Consider the following 24,108-nt stretch of genomic DNA (forward strand, 5'->3'; position numbering starts at 1 on the left):
ATACGCATCCTTTAAATCCACCGTGGTCATGAATTGACCTTCCTGGATGGAAGGAAGAATTGTCCGAATGGTTTCCATTTTGAACGATGGAACCTTGAGAAACTTGTTTAGGATCTTGAGATCTAAGATTGGTCTGAATGTTCCCTCTTTTTTGGGAACTATGAACAGATTGGAGTAGAATCCCATCCCTTGTTCTCCTAATGGAACAGGATGAATCACTCCCATTTTTAACAGGTCTTCTACACAATGTAAGAATGCCTGTCTTTTTATGTGGTCTGAAGACAATTGAGACCTGTGGAACCTCCCCCTTGGGGGAAGCTCCTTGAATTCCAGAAGATAACCTTGGGAGACTATTTCTAGCGCCCAAGGATCCAGAACATCTCTTGCCCAAGCCTGAGCGAAGAGAGAAAGTCTGCCCCCCACCAGATCCGGTCCCGGATCGGGGGCCAACATCTCATGCTGTCTTGGTAGCAGTGGCAGGTTTCTTGGCCTGCTTACCTTTGTTCCAGCCTTGCATTGGCCTCCAGGCTGGCTTGGTTTGAGAAGTATTACCCTCTTGCTTAGAGGATGTAGCACTTGGGGCTGGTCCGTTTCTGCGAAAGGGACGAAAATTTGGTTTATTTTTAGCCTTGAAAGACCTATCCTGAGGAAGGGCGTGGCCCTTACCCCCAGTGATATCAGAAATAATCTCTTTCAAGTCAGGGCCAAACAGCGTTTTCCCCTTGAAAGGTATGTTAAGCAATTTGTTCTTGGAAGACGCATCCGCTGACCAAGATTTTAGCCAAAGCGCTCTGCGCGCCACAATAGCAAACCCTGAATTTTTCGCCGCTAATCTAGCCAATTGCAAAGTGGCGTCTAAAGTAAAAGAGTTAGCCAATTTGAGAGCATGAATTCTGTCCATAATCTCCTCATAAGAAGAATCTTTATTGAGCGACTTTTCTAGTTCATCGAACCAGAAACACGCTGCTGTAGTGACAGGAACCATGCATGAAATTGGTTGTAGAAGGTAACCTTGCTGAACAAACATCTTTTTAAGCAAACCCTCTAATTTTTTATCCATAGGATCTTTGAAAGCACAACTATCTTCTATAGGGATAGTAGTGCGTTTGTTTAGAGTAGAAACCGCCCCCTCGACCTTGGGGACTGTCTGCCATAAGTCCTTTCTGGGGTCGACCATAGGAAACAATTTCTTAAATATAGGGGGAGGGACAAAAGGTATGCTGGGCCTTTCCCATTCTTTGTTTACAATGTCCGCCACCCGCTTGTGTATGGGAAAAGCTTCGGGGGGCCCTGGGACCTCTAGGAACTTGTCCATCTTACATAATTTCTCTGGAATGACCAAATTCTCACAATCATCCAGAGTAGATAACACCTCCTTAAGCAGAGCGCGGAGATGTTCCAATTTAAATTTGAATGTAATCACATCAGGTTCAGCTTGTTGAGAAATTTTCCCTGAATCTGAAATTTCTCCCTCAGACAAAACCTCCCTGGCCCCCTCAGACTGGTGTAGGGGCACTTCAGAACCAATATCATCAGCGTCCTCATGCTCTTCAGTATTTTCTAAAACAGAGCAGTCGCGCTTTCGCTGATAAGTGGGCATTTTGGCTAAAATGTTTTTGCTAGAATTATCCATTACAGCCGTTAATTGTTGCATAGTAAGGAGTATTGGCGCACTAGATGTACTAGGGGCCTCCTGTGTGGGCAAGACTGGCGTAGACGAAGGAGGGGATGATGCAGTATCATGCTTACTCCCCTCACTTGAGGAATCATCTTGGGCATCATTTTCTCTAAATTTTGTGTCACATAAATCACATCTATTTAAATGAGAAGGAACCTTGGCTTCCCCACATACAGAACATAGTCTATCTGATAGTTCAGACATGTTAAACAGGCATAAACTTGATAACAAAGTACAAAAAACGTTTTAAAATAAAACCGTTACTGTCACTTTAAATTTTAAACTGAACACACTTTATTACTGAAAATGTGAAAAAGTATGAAGGAATTGTTCAAAATTCACCAAAATTTCACCACAGTGTCTTAAAGCCTTAAAAGTATTGCACACCAAATTTGAAAGCTTTAACTCTTAAAATAAGCCGTTTTTATATTTAACCCCTATACAGTCCCTGGTATCTGCTTTGCTGAGACCCAACCAAGCCCAAAGGGGAATACGATACCAAATGACGCCTTCAGTAAGCTTTTTCTATGTATCTGAGCTCCTCACACATGCATCTGCATGTCTTGCTTCCCAAAAACAACTGCGCAATAGAGGCGCGAAAATGAGGCTCTGCCTATGATTAGAGAAGGCCCCCAGTGAAAAAAGGTGTCCAATACAGTGCCTGCCGGTTATTTTACATAATTCCCAAGAATAAAATAACTCCTCAAAACTATGAAGTATTAAAAATGCTTATATATCAATCGTTTTAGCCCAGAAAAATGTCTACCAGTCTTTAAAGCCCTTGTGAAGCCCTTTATTCTTATTTAATAAAAATGGCTTACCGGATCCCATAGGGAAAATGACAGCTTCCAGCATTACCAAGTCTTGTTAGAAATGTGTCATACCTCAAGCAGCAAAAGTCTGCTCACTGTTTCCCCCAACTGAAGTTAATTCCTCTCAACAGTCCTGTGTGGAAACAGCCATCGATTTTAGTAACGGTTGCTAAAATAATTTTCCTCTTACAAACAGAAATCTTCATCTCTTTTCTGTTTCAGAGTAAATAGTACATACCAGCACTATTTTAAAATAACAAACTCTTGATTGAAGAATAAAAACTACATTTAAACACCAAAAAACTCTAAGCCATCTCCGTGGAGATGTTGCCTGTACAACGGCAAAGAGAATGACTGGGGAAGGCGGAGCCTAGGAGGGATCATGTGACCAGCTTTGCTGGGCTCTTTGCCATTTCCTGTTGGGGAAGAGAATATCCCACAAGTAAGGATGACGCTGTGGACCGGACACACCTATGTTGGAGAAATATATTATTAACACTAACACATAACAGTTATACAATATATATTATTAACACTAGCACATAACAGTTACACAATATATATTATTAACACTAGCACATAACAGTTATACAATATATATTATTAACACTAGCACATAACAGTTACACAATATATATAATTAACACTAGCACATAACAGTTACACAATATATATTATTAACACTATCACATAACCGTTATACAATATATATTATTAACACTAGCACATAACAGAATAACAGTTACACAATATATATTATTAACACTAACACATAACAGCTACACAATATTTATTATTAACACTAGCACATAACAGCTGCACAATATATATTATAAACACTAGCATAAAACAGTTACACAATATATATTATTAACACTAGCACATAACAGTTATACAATATATATTATGAACACTAGCACTAGCACATACCAGATACACAATATATATTATTAACACTAGCACATAACAGCCACATAATATATATTATTTACACCAGCATATAACAGTTACACAATATATATTATTAACACCAGCATATAACAGTTACACAATATATATTACTAACACTAGCACATAACAGCTACACAATATATATTATTAACACTAGCACATAACAGCTACACAATATATATTATTAACACTAGCACATAACAGTTACACAATATATATTATTAATACTAGCGCATAACAGCTACACAATATATATTATTAACACTAGCACATAACAGTTACACAATATATATTATTAACACTAGCACATAACAGCTACATAATATATATTATTAACACTAGCACATAACAGTTACACAATATATATTATTAACACTAGCACATAACAATTACACAATATATATTATTAACACTAGCACATAACAGCTACACAATATATATTATTAACACTAGCACAAAACAGCTAGACAATATATATTATTAACACTAGCACATAACAGTTACACAATATATATTATTAACACTAGCACATAACAGCTACACAATATACATTATTAACACTAGCACATAACCGTTACACAATATATATTATTAACACTAGCACATAAAAGTTACACAATATTTATTATTAACACTAGCACATAACAGTTACACAATATATATTATTAACACTAGCACATAACAGTTACACAATATATATTATTAACACTAGCACATAACAATTACACAATATATATTTTTAACACTAGCACAAAACAGCTAGACAATATATATTATTAACACTAGCACATAACAGTTACACAATATATATTATTAACACTAGCACATAACAGCTACACAATATACATTATTAACACTAGCACATAACCGTTACACAATATATATTATTAACACTAGCACATAAAAGTTACACAATATTTATTATTAACACTAGCACATAACAGTTACACATAGAGATGTCCCGAATAGTTTGCCGGCGAACAGTTCACGGCAAACATAGCTTGTTTGTGTTCGCCGCAGCGGGCGAACATATGCGATGTTCGGTCCGCCCCCTATTCGTCATCATTGAGTAAACTTTGACCCTGTACCTCACAGTCAGCAGACACATTCCAGCCAATCAGCAGCAGACCCTCCCTCCCAGACCCTCCCACCTCCTGGACAGCATCCATTTTAGATTCATACGGAAGCTGCATTCTTAGTGAGAGGAGGGACAGTGTAGCTGCTACTGATTTAATAGGGAAATCGATAGCTAGGCTAGTGTATTCAGTGTCCACTACAGTCCTGAAGGACTCATCTGATTTCTGCTGTAAGGACAGCACCCCAAAAAGCCCTTTTTAGGGCTAGAACATCAGTCTGCTTTTTTTTTTTTCCTGTGTAATCTAATTGCAGTTGCCTGTCTGCCAGCGTGTGTGTCAGGCTCACAGCGTATACTGTGCCCACTTGCCCAGTGCCACCACTTATATCTGGTGTAACAGTAGTGTACATTTAAAAAAACAACACTTTTTTGACTGTGAAATAATAGCAGTCAGTTTCCTTCACATGTGTGCGTTTCAGGGCCTGCCAGGGCACAGTGTCACACCAGTGCAACTCATATCTGGTGTAACAGTAGTGTACATAAAAAAAAAAAAAACACTTTTTTGACTGTGAAATAATAGCAGTCAGTTTCCTTCACACGTGTGCGTTTCAGGGCCTGCCAGGGCACAGTGTCACCCCAGTGCAACTCATATCTGGTGTAACAGTAGTGTACATTAACCCTTTAACGACGCATGTCGTACAGGGTACGTCGCACACAACCTGGTCTTTAAAGATCAACGACGTACCCTGTACGACATCAGGGTTTAAAGTGGCTGGAAGCGATCCTGATTGCTTCCAGCCACTTTCAAGGTATTGCTGTGATGCCTCGACATTGAGGCATCATTGCAATACCTTTTTTCCAAAACCGATGCTGAGAGAGCCACTCTGTGGCCCTCTCTGCACCGGTAGCGATGGGCCCGATCGTTGGTGCGTGGGAGCAGCTGCAGGGAGGCGGGTGGGCGACCCATCGCTACCCGGCATCCAGTTCCTGAATGTGCAATGTGCACGCTGGGTGCCGGGAGTGAGTGGGGGCCTGCAGGGAGCACGCGTGCGCGCGCATGTGTGTGCGCAATCGCGTAACAGCCACTGCCACCAATGAATTAATGAATGGGAGAGGGAGGGGGTAAATATTGTCAAAAGGATCTGGGAGGGGGAGAGGGAGGAGGGTATTAGGGGGGGCAGCTACACAACAGAAAAAAAGTAATTACATAAAAAAAAATAAAAAAAAACATTTTGGGGAGGCAAATTGGGTACTGGCAGACAACTGCCAGTACCCAAGATGGCAGCAAATAGGATGTGGGCAAGAGTTATAGAGCTGTTTGGGGGGATCAGAGAGGTTGGGGGTTCATAGAAAAAAAAAGCCTTTTATTTTAGTGCTGGCAGACTTTCTGCCAGTACTTAAGTTGGCGGGGACAATTGTGGGGTAGGGAGGGAAGAGAAATGTTTGGGAGGGATTAGGGGGTGGGATCTCTCAGGTGGGAGGCTGATCTCTACACTAAAGCTAAAATTAACCATGCAAGCTCCCTACAAGCTATCTAATTAACCCCTGCACTGCTGGGCATAATACACGTGTGATGCGCAGCAGCATTTAGCAGCCTTCTAATTACCAAAAAGCAAAACAAAAGCCATAAATGTCTGCTATTTCTGAACAAAGGGGATCCCAGAGAAGCTTAAATTAGGAGGGACTCCAGGGGAAAAGTTCTGTAGGATTTGTAAGGCCTTTGTTCGCTCCCAGGAGAAATGATTTTGTATATTATATAGAACAAATTATAAATATTAAGTTAAACTAGGGTAAGGGAGAGGAGGGGAGGGGGGCGAAAGACGGAGAGAATCTCCCTCCTCCTGTTACCCTTCTTCCCCCCCCCCCCCCAGGAAAATGCTATTATTCTTTGTTTAACAAGACTATAAGATCAGGTCATATGTTTTGTGTCTATGCTAATTCTTTGCTTGTTTTCTTTTTTATATAGAAACTTGTATGTTATATGTCTTTATACATTAAAACAATAAAAAAAAAATAACAGAATTTATGTTTACCTGATAAATTACTTTCTCCAACGGTGTGTCCGGTCCACGGCGTCATCCTTACTTGTGGGATATTCTCCTCCCCAACAGGAAATGCCAAAGAGCCCAGCAAAGCTGGTCACATGATCCCTCCTAGGCTCCGCCTTCCCCAGTCATTCGACCGACGTAAAGGAGGAATATTTGCATAGGAGAAATCATATGATACCGTGGTGACTGTAGTTAGAGAAAATAAATCATCAGACCTGATTAAAAAACCAGGGCGGGCCGTGGACCGGAAACACCGTTGGAGAAAGTAATTTATCAGGTAAACATAAATTCTGTTTTCTCCAACATAGGTGTGTCCGGTCCACGGCGTCATCCTTACTTGTGGGAACCAATACCAAAGCTTTAGGACACGGATGATGGGAGGGAGCAAATCAGGTCACCTAGATGGAAGGCACCACGGCTTGCAAAACCTTTCTCCCAAAAATAGCCTCAGAAGAAGCAAAAGTATCAAATTAGTAAAATTTGGTAAAAGTGTGCAGTGAAGACCAAGTCGCTGCCTTACATATCTGATTAACAGAAACCTCGTTCTTGAAGGCCCATGTGGAAGCCACGGCCCTAGTGGAATGAGCTGTGATTCTTTCAGGAGGCTGCCGTCCGGCAGTCTCATAAGCCAATCTGATGATGCTTTTAAGCCAAAAAGAGAGAGAGGTAGAAGTTGCCTTTTGACCTCTCCTTTTACCAGAATAAACAACAAACAAGGAAGATGTTTGTCTGAAATCCTTTGTAGCCTCTAAATAGAATTTTAGAGCACGAACTACATCCAAATTGTGCAACAAACGTTCCTTCTTTGAAACTGGATTCGGACACAAAGAAGGCACGACTATCTCCTGGTTAATATTTTTGTTAGAAACAACTTTCGGAAGAAAACCAGGTTTAGTACGCAAAACCACCTTATCTGCATGGAACACCAGATAAGGAGGAGAACACTGCAGAGCAGATAACTCTGAAACTCTTCTAGCAGAAGAAATTGCAACCAAAAACAAAACTTTCCAAGATAATAACTTGATATCAACGGAATGTAGGGGTTCAAACGGAACCCCCTGAAGAACTGAAAGAACTAAATTGAGACTCCAAGGAGGAGTCAAAGGTTTGTAAACAGGCTTGATTCTAACCAGAGCCTGAACAAAAGCTTGAACATCTGGCACAGCCGCCAGCTTTTTGTGAAGTAAAACAGATAAAGCAGAAATCTGTCCCTTCAAAGAACTTGCAGATAATCCTTTCTCCAAACCTTCTTGAAGAAAGGATAGAATCTTAGGAATTTTTATCTTGTTCCATGGGAATCCTTTAGATTCACACCACAGCACATAACAGTTATACAATATATATTATGAACACTAGCACTAGCACATACCAGATACACAATATATATTATTAACACTAGCACATAACAGCCACATAATATATATTATTTACACCAGCATATAACAGTTACACAATATATATTATTAACACCAGCATATAACAGTTACACAATATATATTACTAACACTAGCACATAACAGCTACACAATATATATTATTAACACTAGCACATAACAGCTACACAATATATATTATTAACACTAGCACATAACAGTTACACAATATATATTATTAATACTAGCGCATAACAGCTACACAATATATATTATTAACACTAGCACATAACAGTTACACAATATATATTATTAACACTAGCACATAACAGCTACATAATATATATTATTAACACTAGCACATAACAGTTACACAATATATATTATTAACACTAGCACATAACAATTACACAATATATATTATTAACACTAGCACATAACAGCTACACAATATATATTATTAACACTAGCACAAAACAGCTAGACAATATATATTATTAACACTAGCACATAACAGTTACACAATATATATTATTAACACTAGCACATAACAGCTACACAATATACATTATTAACACTAGCACATAACCGTTACACAATATATATTATTAACACTAGCACATAAAAGTTACACAATATTTATTATTAACACTAGCACATAACAGTTACACAATATATATTATTAACACTAGCACATAACAGTTACACAATATATATTATTAACACTAGCACATAACAATTACACAATATATATTTTTAACACTAGCACAAAACAGCTAGACAATATATATTATTAACACTAGCACATAACAGTTACACAATATATATTATTAACACTAGCACATAACAGCTACACAATATACATTATTAACACTAGCACATAACCGTTACACAATATATATTATTAACACTAGCACATAAAAGTTACACAATATTTATTATTAACACTAGCACATAACAGTTACACATAGAGATGTCCTGAATAGTTTGCCGGCGAACAGTTCACGGCAAACATAGCTTGTTTGTGTTCGCCGCAGCGGGCGAACATATGCGATGTTCGGTCCGCCCCCTATTCGTCATCATTGAGTAAACTTTGACCCTGTACCTCACAGTCAGCAGACACATTCCAGCCAATCAGCAGCAGACCCTCCCTCCCAGACCCTCCCACCTCCTGGACAGCATCCATTTTAGATTCATACGGAAGCTGCATTCTTAGTGAGAGGAGGGACAGTGTAGCTGCTACTGATTTAATAGGGAAATCGATAGCTAGGCTAGTGTATTCAGTGTCCACTACAGTCCTGAAGGACTCATCTGATTTCTGCTGTAAGGACAGCACCCCAAAAAGCCCTTTTTAGGGCTAGAACATCAGTCTGCTTTTTTTTTTTTCCTGTGTAATCTAATTGCAGTTGCCTGTCTGCCAGCGTGTGTGTCAGGCTCACAGCGTATACTGTGCCCACTTGCCCAGTGCCACCACTTATATCTGGTGTAACAGTAGTGTACATTTAAAAAAACACTTTTTTGACTGTGAAATAATAGCAGTCAGTTTCCTTCACATGTGTGCGTTTCAGGGCCTGCCAGGGCACAGTGTCACACCAGTGCAACTCATATCTGGTGTAACAGTAGTGTACATAAAAAAAAAAAAAAACACTTTTTTGACTGTGAAATAATAGCAGTCAGTTTCCTTCACACGTGTGCGTTTCAGGGCCTGCCAGGGCACAGTGTCACCCCAGTGCAACTCATATCTGGTGTAACAGTAGTGTACATTAACCATTTAACGACGCATGTCGTACAGGGTACGTCGCACACAACCTGGTCTTTAAAGATCAACGACGTACCCTGTACGACATCAGGGTTTAAAGTGGCTGGAAGCGATCCTGATTGCTTCCAGCCACTTTCAAGGTATTGCTGTGATGCCTCGACATTGAGGCATCATTGCAATACCTTTTTTCCAAAACCGATGCTGAGAGAGCCACTCTGTGGCCCTCTCTGCACCGGTAGCGATGGGCCCGATCGTTGGTGCGTGGGAGCAGCTGCAGGGAGGCGGGTGGGCGACCCATCGCTACCCGGCATCCGGTTCCTGAATGTGCAATGTGCACGCTGGGTGCCGGGAGTGAGTGGGGGCCTGCAGGGAGCACGCGTGCGCGCGCATGTGTGTGCGCAATCGCGTAACAGCCACTGCCACCAATGAATTAATGAATGGGAGAGGGAGGGGGGTAAATATTGTCAAAAGGACCTGGGAGGGGGAGAGGGAGGAGGGTATTAGGGGGGGCAGCTACACTACAGAAAAAAAGTAATTACATAAAAAAAAATAAAAAAAAACATTTTGGGGAGGCAAATTGGGTACTGGCAGACAACTGCCAGTACCCAAGATGGCAGCAAATAGGATGTGGGCAAGAGTTATAGAGCTGTTTGGGGGGATCAGAGAGGTTGGGGGTTCATAGAAAAAAAAAGCCTTTTATTTTAGTGCTGGCAGACTTTCTGCCAGTACTTAAGTTGGCGGGGACAATTGTGGGGTAGGGAGGGAAGAGAAATGTTTGGGAGGGATTAGGGGGTGGGATCTCTCAGGTGGGAGGCTGATCTCTACACTAAAGCTAAAATTAACCATGCAAGCTCCCTACAAGCTATCTAATTAACCCCTGCACTGCTGGGCATAATACACGTGTGATGCGCAGCAGCATTTAGCAGCCTTCTAATTACCAAAAAGCAAAACAAAAGCCATAAATGTCTGCTATTTCTGAACAAAGGGGATCCCAGAGAAGCTTAAATTAGGAGGGACTCCAGGGGAAAAGTTCTGTAGGATTTGTAAGGCCTTTGTTCGCTCCCAGGAGAAATGATTTTGTATATTATATAGAACAAATTATAAATATTAAGTTAAACTAGGGTAAGGGAGAGGAGGGGAGGGGGGCGAAAGACGGAGAGAATCTCCCTCCTCCTGTTACCCTTCTTCCCCCCCCCCCAGGAAAATGCTATTATTCTTTGTTTAACAAGACTATAAGATCAGGTCATATGTTTTGTGTCTATGCTAATTCTTTGCTTGTTTTCTTTTTTATATAGAAACTTGTATGTTATATGTCTTTATACATTAAAACAATAAAAAAAAAATAACAGAATTTATGTTTACCTGATAAATTACTTTCTCCAACGGTGTGTCCGGTCCACGGCGTCATCCTTACTTGTGGGATATTCTCCTCCCCAACAGGAAATGCCAAAGAGCCCAGCAAAGCTGGTCACATGATCCCTCTTAGGCTCCGCCTTCCCCAGTCATTCGACCGACGTAAAGGAGGAATATTTGCATAGGAGAAATCATATGATACCGTGGTGACTGTAGTTAGAGAAAATAAATCATCAGACCTGATTAAAAAACCAGGGCGGGCCGTGGACCGGAAACACCGTTGGAGAAAGTAATTTATCAGTTAAACATAAATTCTGTTTTCTCCAACATAGGTGTGTCCGGTCCACGGCGTCATCCTTACTTGTGGGAACCAATACCAAAGCTTTAGGACACGGATGATGGGAGGGAGCAAATCAGGTCACCTAGATGGAAGGCACCACGGCTTGCAAAACCTTTCTCCCAAAAATAGCCTCAGAAGAAGCAAAAGTATCAAATTAGTAAAATTTGGTAAAAGTGTGCAGTGAAGACCAAGTCGCTGCCTTACATATCTGATCAACAGAAGCCTCGTTCTTGAAGGCCCATGTGGAAGCCACGGCCCTAGTGGAATGAGCTGTGATTCTTTCAGGAGGCTGCCGTCCGGCAGTCTCATAAGCCAATCTGATGATGCTTTTAAGCCAAAAAGAGAGAGAGGTAGAAGTTGCCTTTTGACCTCTCCTTTTACCAGAATAAACAACAAACAAGGAAGATCTTTGTCTGAAATCCTTTGTAGCCTCTAAATAGAATTTTAGAGCACGAACTACATCCAAATTGTGCAACAAACGTTCCTTCTTTGAAACTGGATTCGGACACAAAGAAGGCACGACTATCTCCTGGTTAATATTTTTGTTAGAAACAACTTTCGGAAGAAAACCAGGTTTAGTACGCAAAACCACCTTATCTGCATGGAACACCAGATAAGGAGGAGAACACTGCAGAGCAGATAACTCTGAAACTCTTCTAGCAGAAGAAATTGCAACCAAAAACAAAACTTTCCAAGATAATAACTTGATATCAACGGAATGTAGGGGTTCAAACGGAACCCCCTGAAGAACTGAAAGAACTAAATTGAGACTCCAAGGAGGAGTCAAAGGTTTGAAAACAGGCTTGATTCTAACCAGAGCCTGAACAAAAGCTTGAACATCTGGCACAGCCGCCAGCTTTTTGTGAAGTAAAACAGATAAAGCAGAAATCTGTCCCTTCAAAGAACTTGCAGATAATCCTTTCTCCAAACCTTCTTGAAGAAAGGATAGAATCTTAGGAATTTTTATCTTGTTCCATGGGAATCCTTTAGATTCACACCAACAGATATATTTTTTCCATATTTTATGGTAGATTTTTCTAGTTACAGGCTTTCTAGCCTGAACAAGAGTATCAATGACAGAATCTGAGAACCCTCGCTTTGATAAAATCAAGCGTTCAATCTCCAAGCAGTCAGTTGGAGTGAGGCCAGATTCGGATGTTCGAACGGACCTTGAACAAGAAGGTCCTGTCTCAAAGGTAGCTTCCATGGTGGAGCCGATGACATATTCACCAGATCTGCATACCAAGTCCTGCGTGGCCACGCAGGAGCTATCAAGATCACCGATACCCTCTCCTGTTTGATCCTGGCTACCAGCCTGGGAATGAGAGGAAACGGTGGGAACACATAAGCTAGGTTGAAGCTCCAAGGTGCTACTAGTGCATCCACTAGAGTCGCCTTGGGATCCCTGGATCTGGACCCGTAGCAAGGAACCTTGAAGTTCTGACGAGACGCCATCAGATCCATGTCTGGAATGCCCCACAAATGAATTATTTGGGCAAAGATTTCCGGATGGAGTTCCCACTCCCCCGGATGAAATGTCTGACGACTCAGAAAATCCGCTTCCCAATTTTCCACTCCTGGGATGTGGATTGCAGACAAGTGGCAGGAGTGAGTCTCCGCCCATTGAATTATTTTGGTCACTTCTTCCATCGCCAGGGAACTCCTTGTTCCCCCCTGATGGTTGATATACGCAACAGTCGTCATGTTGTCTGATTGAAACCGTATGAATTTGGCCTTTGCTAGCTGAGGCCAAGCCTTGAGAGCATTGAATATCGCTCTCAGTTCCAGAATATTTATCGGGAGAAGAGATTCTTCCCGAGACCAAAGACCCTGAGCTTTCAGGGGTTCCCAGACCGCGCCCCAGCCCACCAGACTGGCGTCGGTCGTGACAATGACCCACTCTGGTCTGCGGAAGCTCATCCCTTGTGACAGGTTGTCCAGGGTCAGCCACCAACGGAGTGAATCTCTGGTCCTCTGATCTACTTGTATCGTCGGAGACAAGTCTGTATAATCCCCATTCCACTGACTGAGCATGCACAGTTGTAATGGTCTTAGATGAATTCGCGCAAAAGGAACTATGTCCATTGCCGCGACCATCAAACCTATTACTTCCATGCACTGCGCTATGGAAGGAAGAAGAACAGAATGAAGTACTTGACAAGAGCTTAGAAGTTTTGATTTTCTGGCCTCTGTCAGAAAAATCCTCATTTCTAAGGAGTCTATTATTGTTCCCAAGAAGGGAACTCTTGTTGACGGAGATAGAGAACTTTTTTCTACGTTCACTTTCCACCCGTGAGATCTGAGAAAGGCCAGGACAATGTCCGTATGAGCCTTTGCTTGTGGTAGAGACGACGCTTGAATCAGTATGTCGTCCAAGTAAGGTACTACTGCAATGCCCCTTGGTCTTAGCACCGCTAGAAGGGACCCTAGTACCTTTGTGAAAATTCTTGGAGCAGTGGCTAATCCGAATGGAAGTGCCACAAACTGGTAATGCTTGTCCAGAAAGGCGAACCTTAGGAACCGATGATGTTCCTTGTGGATAGGAATATGTAGATACGCATCCTTTAAATCCACCGTGGTCATGAATTGACCTTCCTGGATGGTAGGAAGAATAGTCCGAATGGTTTCCATTTTGAACGATGGAACCTTGAGAAATTTGTTTAGGATCTTGAGATCTAAGATTGGTCTGAATGTTCCCTCTTTTTTGGGAACTATGAACAGATTGGAGTAGAATCCCATCCCTTGTTCTCCTAATGGAACAGGATGAATCACTCCCATTTTTAACAGGTCTTCTACACAATGTAAGAATGCCTGTCTTTTTATGTGGTCTGAAGACAATTGAGACCTGTGGAACCTTCCCCTTGGGGGTAGCTCCTTGAATTCCAGAAGATAACCTTGGGAGACTATTTCTAGCGCCCAAGGATCCAGAACATCTCTTGCCCAAGCCTGAGCGAAGAGAGAAAGTCTGCCCCCCACCAGATCCAGTCCCGGATCGGGGGCCAACATCTCATGCTGTCTTGGTAGCAGTGGCAGGTTTCTTGGCCTGCTTACCTTTGTTCCAGCCTTGCATTGGCCTCCAGGCTGGCTTGGTTTGAGAAGTATTACCCTCTTGCTTAGAGGATGTAGAACTTGAGGCTGGTCCGTTTCTGCGAAAGGGACGAAAATTTGGTTTATTTTTAGCCTTAAAAGACCTATCCTGAGGAAGGGCGTGGCCCTTACCCCCAGTGATATCTGAAATAATCTCTTTCAAGTCAGGGCCAAACAGCGTTTTCCCCTTGAAAGGTATGTTAAGCAATTTGTTCTTGGAGGACGCATCCGCTGACCAAGACTTTAGCCAAAGCGCTCTGCGCGCCACAATAGCAAACCCTGAATTTTTCACCGCTAATCTAGCTAATTGCAAAGTGGCGTCTAAGGTAAAAGAGTTAGCCAACTTAAGTGCTTGAACTCTGCCCATAACCTCCTCATAAGAGGATGCTTGATTGAGCGACTTTTCTAGTTCCTCGAACCAGAAACACGCTGCTGTAGTGACAGGAACAATGCATGAAATTGGTTGTAGAAGGTAACCTTGCTGAACAAACATCTTTTTAAGCAAACCCTCTAATTTTTTGTCCATAGGATCTTTAAAAGCACAACTATCTTCTATAGGGATAGTGGTGCGTTTGTTTAGAGTAGAAACCGCCCCCTCGACCTTGGGGACTGTCTGCCATAAGTCCTTCCTGGGGTCGACCATAGGAAATAATTTCTTAAATATAGGGGGAGGGACAAAAGGTATGCCGGGCCTTTCCCATTCTTTATTTACAATGTCCGCCACCCGCTTGGGTATAGGAAAAGCTTCGGGGGGCACCGGGACCTCTAGGAACCTGTCCATTTTACATAATTTCTCTGGAATGACCAAATTGTCACAATCATCCAGAGTAGATAACACCTCCTTAAGCAGAGCGCGGAGATGTTCCAATTTAAATTTAAATGTAATAACATCAGGTTCAGCTTGTTGAGAAATTTTTCCTGAATCTGAAATTTCTCCCTCAGACAAAACCTCCCTAGCCCCTTCAGCCTGGTGTAAGGGCATGTCAGAACCATTATCATCAGCGTCCTCATGCTCTTCAGTATCTAAAACAGAGCAGTCACGCTTTCGCTGATAAGTGGGCATTTTGGCTAAAATGTTTTTAATAGAATTATCCATTACAGCCGTTAATTGTTGCATAGTAAGGAGGATTGGCGCACTAGATGTACTAGGGGCCTCCTGAGTGGGCAAGACTGGTGTAGACATAGAAGGGGATGATGCAGTACCATGCTTACTCCCCTCACTTAAGGAATCGTTTTGGGCAATATTATTATCAGTGGTATCATTGTCCCTACTTTGTTTGTCACATTTATCACATATATTTAAATGGATAGGAACCTTGGCTTCCGAACATACAGAACATCATCTATCTGATAGTTCAGACATGTTAATAGGCATAAACTTGGTAACAAAGCACAAAAAACGTTTTAAAATAAAACCGTTACTGTCTCTTTAAATTTTAAACTGAACATACTTTTTTACTGAATATACGCAAAAGTATGAAGGAAATGTTCAAAATTCACCAAAATTTCACCACAGTGTCATAAAGCCTTAAAAGTATTGCACACCAAATTTGAAAGCTTTAACTCTTAAAATAACGGAACCGGAGCCGTTTTTACATTTAACCCCTATACAGTCCCTGGTATCTGCTTTGCTGAGACCCAACCAAGCCCAGAGGGGAATACGATACCAAATGACGCCTTCAATAAGCTTTTTCAGTGGATCTGAGCTCCTCACACATGCATCTGCATGCCTTGCTTCTCAAAAACAACTGCGCATTAGTGGCGCGAAAATGAGGCTCTGCCTATGACTAGAAAAGGCCCCCAGTGAAAAAGGTGTCCAATACAGTGCCTGTCCGTTTTTTTAACAATTTGCCAAGATTAAAATAACTCTCCTAAGTTAAAAACCATTAAACATGCTTATATAGTAATCGTTTTGGCCCAGAAAAATGTCTACCAGTCTTTAAAGCCCTTGTGAAGCCCTTGTATTCTTATATTGAAAATTAAGAAAATGGCTTACCGGATCCCATAGGGAAAATGACAGCTTCCAGCATTACCAAGTCTTGTTAGAAATGTGTCATACCTCAAGCAGCCAAAGTCTGCTCACTGTTTCCCCCAACTGAAGTTAATTCCTCTCAACAGTCCTGTGTGGAAACAGCCATCGATTTTAGTAACGGTTGCTAAAATCATTTTCCTCTTACAAACAGAAATCTTCATCTCTTTTCTGTTTCAGAGTAAATAGTACATACCAGCACTATTTTAAAATTTCAAACTCTTGATTGAAGAATAAAAACTACATTTAAACACCAAAAAACTCTGAGCCATCTCCGTGGAGATGTTGCCTGTGCAACGGCAAAGAGAATGACTGGGGAAGGCGGAGCCTAGGAGGGATCATGTGACCAGCTTTGCTGGGCTCTTTGCCATTTCCTGTTGGGGAGGAGAATATCCCACAAGTAAGGATGACGCCGTGGACCGGACACACCTATGTTGGAGAAATATATATCTTTTTTGGTTAAAAGAATAGGAATATTCTGCATTAGATATAAAAGCTTGGGAAGGACAATCATCTTTATTAAATTGACTTTAAATTAGATAATAAAATTGAGAGGGCGCTAAGAGCTAAGGTACCTAACACACCTAATCCAGGATGAAAAATATACAGAGCAATATTTGAGAAAATAATAATTTTTACTCAGTGAAATAAATATCTTACAAGGGACGTCTCCCTGGTTAAAGGCACAGTACAGCAGACATAAAAATACAATTTAATAAGAAGTAAAATTATATATTACAAGGAATACCACCCTGATGGGAAAAAGAGAGGATTGCGCAAAAAAAAATAAAAAAAGTAAAAAGGTCATAAAAAATCGTTAAAAACAATATTCGGCAGATGGATCTTGCGCTCTGTTCATAAGGTATGTTTGCAAATGATATCTCGCCAGTTATACTTTAGCATATATTATCACTTATCAGAGCCAATACGATAGAAATGTACTTAGAATGTCACAAGTATTACCGTCACTCTGCAACTTTAACACAAAAGAGCTTTCGGTAAATCTATTCATATATCATTGTCCGTATTAACAGCAAACAGAAAGTCTCGTTGTTCAGATACTATGTATCCGCTTCTCACCTTGTGATCAAGAAATATAACTGTAACTCACACAGTGTTGCAGCAGCTATGATCAATTTGCCACTGATGCCGGTCTGATTTTCGTTTGGTTGACCCCTGGAGGAAAAGACACGCCGCTCCTTGCGTGTATGTGACCTGCTGGATCCCGGCTCCTAGCTTCTAAGGCAAGAACACGCCACTCCTTGCGTGTAAGTAACCGGCTGGATCCCAGCTGCTAGCCCCCGAAAGGAAAGACACACCGGTCCCTACGTGTGTGTAACCAGCTGTATCCCGGCTCAGGCAGAGGAGATAATTTAGCGAACACCCGCTCTTAGCGTAATATATGCGGGGGTAAAATACTAGGTACCTAGTGAAGTGAGTTCTTAGCAAACGAGCAACTTCTTACTTCTACGCGTTTCACCCGTGTATCTGGGCTTTTTCAAGGCTTGAAAAAGCGGTGTGTCTTTCCTTTCGGAGGGAGCGGTGTGTCTTTCCTTTCGGAGGCTAGTAGCTGGGATCCAGCCGTTTACATACACGCAAGGAGTGGCATGTTCTTGCCTTAGAAGCTAGGAGCCGGGATTAAGCAGGTCAGATAAACGCAAGGAGCAGCGTGTCTTTTCCTCCAGGGGTCAACCAAACGAAAATTAAACCAGCATCAGTGGCAAATTGATCATAGCTGCTGCAACACTGTGTGAGTTACAGTTATATTTTTTGATCACAAGGTGAGAAGCGGATACATAGTATCTGAACAACGAGACTTTCTGTTTGCTGTTAATACGGACAATGATACATGAATAGATTTACCGAAAGCTCTTTTGTGTTAAAGTTGCAGAGTGACGGTAATACTTGTGACATTCTAAGTACATTTCTATCGTATTGGATCTGATAAGTGATAATATATTCTAAAGTATAACTGGCGAGATATCATTTGCAAACATACCTTATGAACAGAGCGCAAGATCCATCTGCCGAATATTGTTTTTAACGATTTTTTATGACCTTTTTACTTTTTTATTTTTTTTGCGCAATCCTCTCTCTTTCCCATCAGGGTGGTATTCCTTGTAATATATAATTTTACTTCTTATTAAATTGTATTTTTATGTCTGCTGTACTGTGCCTTTAACCTGGGAGACATCCCTTGTAAGATATTTATTTCACTGAGTAAAAATTATTATTTTCACAAATATTGCTCTGTATATTTTTCATCCTGGATTAGGTGTGTTAGGTACCTTAGCTCTTAGCGGCCTCTCAATTTTATTATCTGTTTGGTCATATTTACTATCTTGGGGAGATAGTTGGAGAGTGGCTTAGGAAGTCTTTCAGATTATAGCGCTTTATATTTTGTATATTTTTTACTTTAAATTAGCCCAGTTCATCAGATCTTGTTTAATGTTCACAAATAGGGGGGGGGGGTAGTTTAGTTTACATGAGCTAGAAGATTTTATGCCAATTTTTATACCAAGATACGTAATATATTCTACAGCAATTTTAAAAGGGAGAGGAAAGCCACCCTGTGTTGGTCTCTTGATCCAAAGTAATTCTGATTTAGAGGCATTGATTTTCTAGGCAGAAAAGAAGTTAAATTCTGAGACTAAATCTAAAATCAGAGGTATCTCTATTTGTGTAACAACAGGTCATCTGCATATAGCAACAATTTAAGTCGTTTACCACCAAGAGGTATCCCCTTTAATGCTTTCCTAAGAAATATAGCCAAAGGTTCAATAGCTAAGTTAAAGAGTAGTGGGGAAATCGGACAACCCTGATGCATCCCCTTAGCCGCAGGAAAAGAGTCTGTAAGAGATCCATTTATAAATATAGTGGAAGAAGCTTCTGCATATATAGACCTAATACAATTTAAAAATGTATCTGTAAACCCAAATTGACTCATAGTAAAAAATAAATGGTCTCATGTGATTGAATCAAATGCGTTTTGAGCTTCAACAGAAAGTATAGCAAGATCCTGTAAAGATTTAGTCTTATTCTTCTTGTTAGAAGTTGAATAGAAGTCTAGTAACAAAATCATTTTATGGATATTAGCAGAGGGGTTTCTGTGTGTCATAAAGCCGACCCGGTCCACATGCACCAGAGGGCCAAGAGTATTTTTAAGTCTGTGTGCTAAAATAGCTGTCATTAATTTGTAATCCGAGTTTAGTAGGGAAATTGGATGATACAAGTCCATTAACTTTGGGTCCTTGCCCTTTTTAGGTATCAGCGTAATTGTAGAAGCAGAAAAGTAAGAGGATGGGGTCTTACCATTAGAAAAATAGTCATTAAAGAGATTCAACAAGGTAGGAGTTATTTCAGTTTTGAGAATTTTATATCATTTTATGTAACCAGGTAGTTGATCAGGGCCCGGGGCTTTATCTAGTTTAAGTCTATCTATTGCCTGATTAATTTCATGTTCTGAGATAGGCGCGTTTAATATGTCTTAAAGCTTCAGGAGTCAATGTAGGCAGAGAAATTTTCTGCCAAAACTTACATGTATTATAGTTGTTTATTTCTGGGGCAGAGTACAATTGCTTAAAATATTTAAAGAATTCCAAATTAATTGAATCAATGTTAGTTAATCTAACTCCGTCTCTGTTGATTGCCTTTATGCGCTTATGGGAATCCTGAATTTTAACACATTTAGCCAAAAACTTCCCAATCTTATTACCATACCTATAAAATGTAGCTCTGGATCTAAGCTCCTGAATTCAGGATTTCTATGTATTAATAATTTCCCATTCCTGCTTAGCCTTAATATATTGATTCCAATTTAGTTGGTTGGGAGAGGTTAGGTAAGTATTATATTTGTTTTTGAGATAGTTCAATAGTTCAACTACCTTAGCATGATATTTTTTCCTCAGTCTAACAGTATATTTTTTAATTTCCCCTCTAATAACAGCTTTAGCCGTTTCCTAAAATATCTCTTTTTTTATCACAATATGAATTGCCATATATAATTGCCATATAGCAATAAGCCATTTTTTAAAGTCAACATTGTTAAATAAGAAACGGGAATAACTATAACTCTTAGAAGGTTCATAGTTCATATCACCCCACATCAGATCCAATGAGATAAGTGCATGATCTGATACAGCAAAATCCCCAATCTGCGTTTTTGGATTAAGTCCAAAAACTTTATCTGAAGCTAAAAAAAAATCAATACGAGAGAAAGATTTATGCTGTTTGGATTCACATGAGAAAAATATATCACTAATATTAGCTATGTGCATTAATTAATGGTATTCCCTATGTGATACACAACCTCGGTGGGCGTTGAGAGAATGAGTTGAAAACAGGGGGAAGGGATTATTCTAAGATACGGTGAAATTTAAACTATGAGTGACTAAACATATAATGACAGAGTGTAAATGTTTACCTGTGTAGAAAACAGGAAGCAAATATGCAAGTGAAGAGAGAATATTTAATGAATTAAAACCGACTTAAATACGCCTAATAGTCAGAGCGACAAATACAATTTATACAGATTTACAAATAGTGCAAACACGACTGCAAGTCGTTTGGGTAGAAATGATTGGCCAATCATACAAAATGTGCAAGTTAATATGCGAGTCCCCAGAAAATAGGGATATGATATAACAGATAAAATCCCAAAAAAGGGGTTCTTATGTTCAAAAAAGGGGGAAAATTACAATGTCCATAGAGAATATCCATAATATCCAAAAATGGTGTCTTTGGTCTGGTTGAGTAAAAAATAATAGTAAGATCCGGACTATATCCAAGTGTAAAGGTCCGAGGGAAGATAAATAGTGGTGAGACCTGTAATGAAAGAACAGAAAATACTGCACAAAAGCGATCGTAGAAAAAAAGCTAAAATTAGAAATGTGCTCACCGTGTTAAACAGTTACTCGGGCTGGTATGTCAATTCACAACAGATGTCTACGCGTTTCAGCCTACAGGCTGTTCAGGGAACATCTCATAAAACAACAGTATAGCTTGTTGAGGAAATAGCTAATATTAGTGATACTCACCTCCTGTTTTAATTTATGAATCATAGCCACATTTGTTGCAATATTTGTTGCATCATTGCCTTATAAGCTATATTAATCTATGAATCATAGCCACATTTATTGCAATAGTTGTTGCAACACTGCTTTATAAGTTATTTGTACCACACTTATTCTTATTATAACAGATTCACTGTCTCTATATCTTTATATATTTTCCCCCTTTTTCTACTTACACTACACCATTCTCTGCAGTATATTTAAGCCTTATTTATAGACACTTCTTCACTTCCCCATTTGTCACACATGTTCTGAACAATTAAAGGGCCATAATACTCAAATGTTGAAACACTTGAAAGGGATGCAGCATAGCTGTAAATAGCTGACTAGAAAATATCACCTGAACATCTCTATGTAAAAATGAAAGATATTTTACCTCAAAAGTTCCTCAGTAGCCACATCCCATTGTAAAGGACTTCTAAGCAGCAAAATAGTATGTCTGTCCCAGGACAGCTAAGGGGTTGAGCCTTGTGCACTCTCATCTTATTTCCCTATTCAGTGTAAGGAAGTTTACAATGAAATCTCATGAGATCACAGTAAAAGAGTCCATGACCTCAGCACTGTTGATGTTGATTGGCTGCTGTTCAGTGTTCATTTCTTTTTTTTCTTTTTTTTTACCTTCATCTGAGCAGCAGCTGAGTTATAACTTTTTACACAGAACTTACTCTGCTGAGCTGAGGAAATTGTGAGGTAAAATATCTTCCTTTTTTACATAGAGATATTTTCCTGTCAGCTTTTTACAGTTATACTGCATCAGTTTCAAGTGATTTTGCATATGAGTATTATGTCCCTTTAATTTAGGCAATTGTTCTCTTATGAAGTTGAGCCTGTATACATTCTCAAGTAACTGGCGCTGTCCTCTATGCACTTGTTTTACTTCTTAATCTTAAGTGTACTACAACATTTTTTTTAGAAGTCTAGTAGTTTTTTTTACTTGTTCTTACCCCATGACTAGTCATTGTTTGGAATGTTTGTTGAATGCCGTGTAGCATTTTTTATTTAGCAGGAATGGTGGTCTTTATAGCATAAAAATTGTGGTTGTGCACAATATTGATTTAAATTAACTGTATTAGACATAGAACCGGCATTTAGAGCGAGTACTCAGTGTTGACTGCAGACAAGCGGTTAAAAAATACGGAACTCAAAGGCAGACCCAATACCGCAAATTGTCAGCTTTAGATCAGCACTCAGCTTGCCAAAACGCTTAAAAACTAGAGTGGTAACACCTATCAACTTGTTATTTTTCGGTACAAGCTAAGCCAAGCTAACTTGATAAGTGGAACTGAACTGACAGTTACAGCAAGAGCCCAGTATTTATTGCATAATATTTGCTGTACAATTCCACAATAAATATTACGCATCCTATTTTTTAGCATAAGCTGAGCTATTATAACTTTAGAAAATAGAACCGGCATATATATTAGAAGCCCAGTGTTGATCCAAACGTACGGTTAAGAAATTTGAAGTATCAAAATATATATATAATACCGCAAATTGTGAGTTTGAGATCAGCACTTAGTCTTTCAAATATCTAACTTTTAGCCCGGTAACATATACCAACTAGCCTATTTTTAATATAAGCTAAGCCAAGCTAAATTAACGAATAGCAGCTACTCTGCAGCAGCTCTGTATCAAATTCATATAATTGTTATGACTCTGAAAATGAAATAAACAAAATACAATCTCAATAAAAATATTGAGGTGAATAAAGATGATAACAGAATTACAAGTCACTTAGGTGAAATATTACAATAAAAACCAAAAATAATAAAGTCATTCAAGAAAGTTATTACATCTAACATCAAAGGTTAGCAAAACAAGTGCACAATTGATAGAAACTCGTGCTCATGCAGCCAACACAAATACTGTGCTAACTATAGCAGAAACTAGACAAAAAGTGTAACAAATAACTATTCTATACAGTTAACTATCAATCAGATATTGTACACATTTAATATACAAATAAACTTCCAAACAATGGGGTACAATTGAAACGTTTTACAAGCACTTTGTTACAACATTAATTACACGAATCACGTGTTAGAAATAATATTACACCTATCAAAATAAGTGCAATAACAAAATCAAGTTAACCAAAGGCTATTCTTTTATAGCCGAGTATCAATATCAGACTCAAAACAGAGTAAATATCGAAGCATAATAGCTTTACCGATACCACTCCAGTGTTACCAATATCTAACAGCATATAAGTACTAAGAATACCACAACGAGAAATTGGACTATTGATCCAAGTTTTTCTCTATATACACATCACAACCACCCAAATTTTCTGTGAAAACAGATATAATTTAATCAGACCCAATCCTGCAATTTTTAACTTAGTATGTATGTAGATTGTGTTTGTTGTTGCTTTTTTTAAATTTACCAATAAAGGTTATATTTTAATTCATCCACACTTACTCCTCCTATTCTAGACTACTATACCTTGTCCAACTCTTGCCATTGTAAAATAGGGAAAGAGTGCTACACAGGTGTACATTCCATCAATCCTAGGATTGATACTCATTGTT

The 24,108-nt window shown here is 39.6% G+C and overlaps 1 protein-coding gene across 1 annotated transcript in view; it reads right to left on the reverse strand.

Annotated features, from left to right (window-relative positions):
- LOC128661280 (zinc finger protein 585B-like) overlaps nt 1–24,108 on the reverse strand; it is a 111,128-nt gene that overhangs the window by 53,049 nt on the left and 33,971 nt on the right. The window contains exon 3 of the mRNA XM_053715554.1: nt 20,610–20,697. Coding sequence (XP_053571529.1) covers nt 20,610–20,697 — 88 coding nt within the window. The remainder of the gene's footprint in view (nt 1–20,609; nt 20,698–24,108) is intronic.

This window comes from Bombina bombina, chromosome 5 (genome assembly GCF_027579735.1).
Source record: "Bombina bombina isolate aBomBom1 chromosome 5, aBomBom1.pri, whole genome shotgun sequence".
Lineage (NCBI taxonomy): Eukaryota > Metazoa > Chordata > Amphibia > Anura > Bombinatoridae > Bombina > Bombina bombina.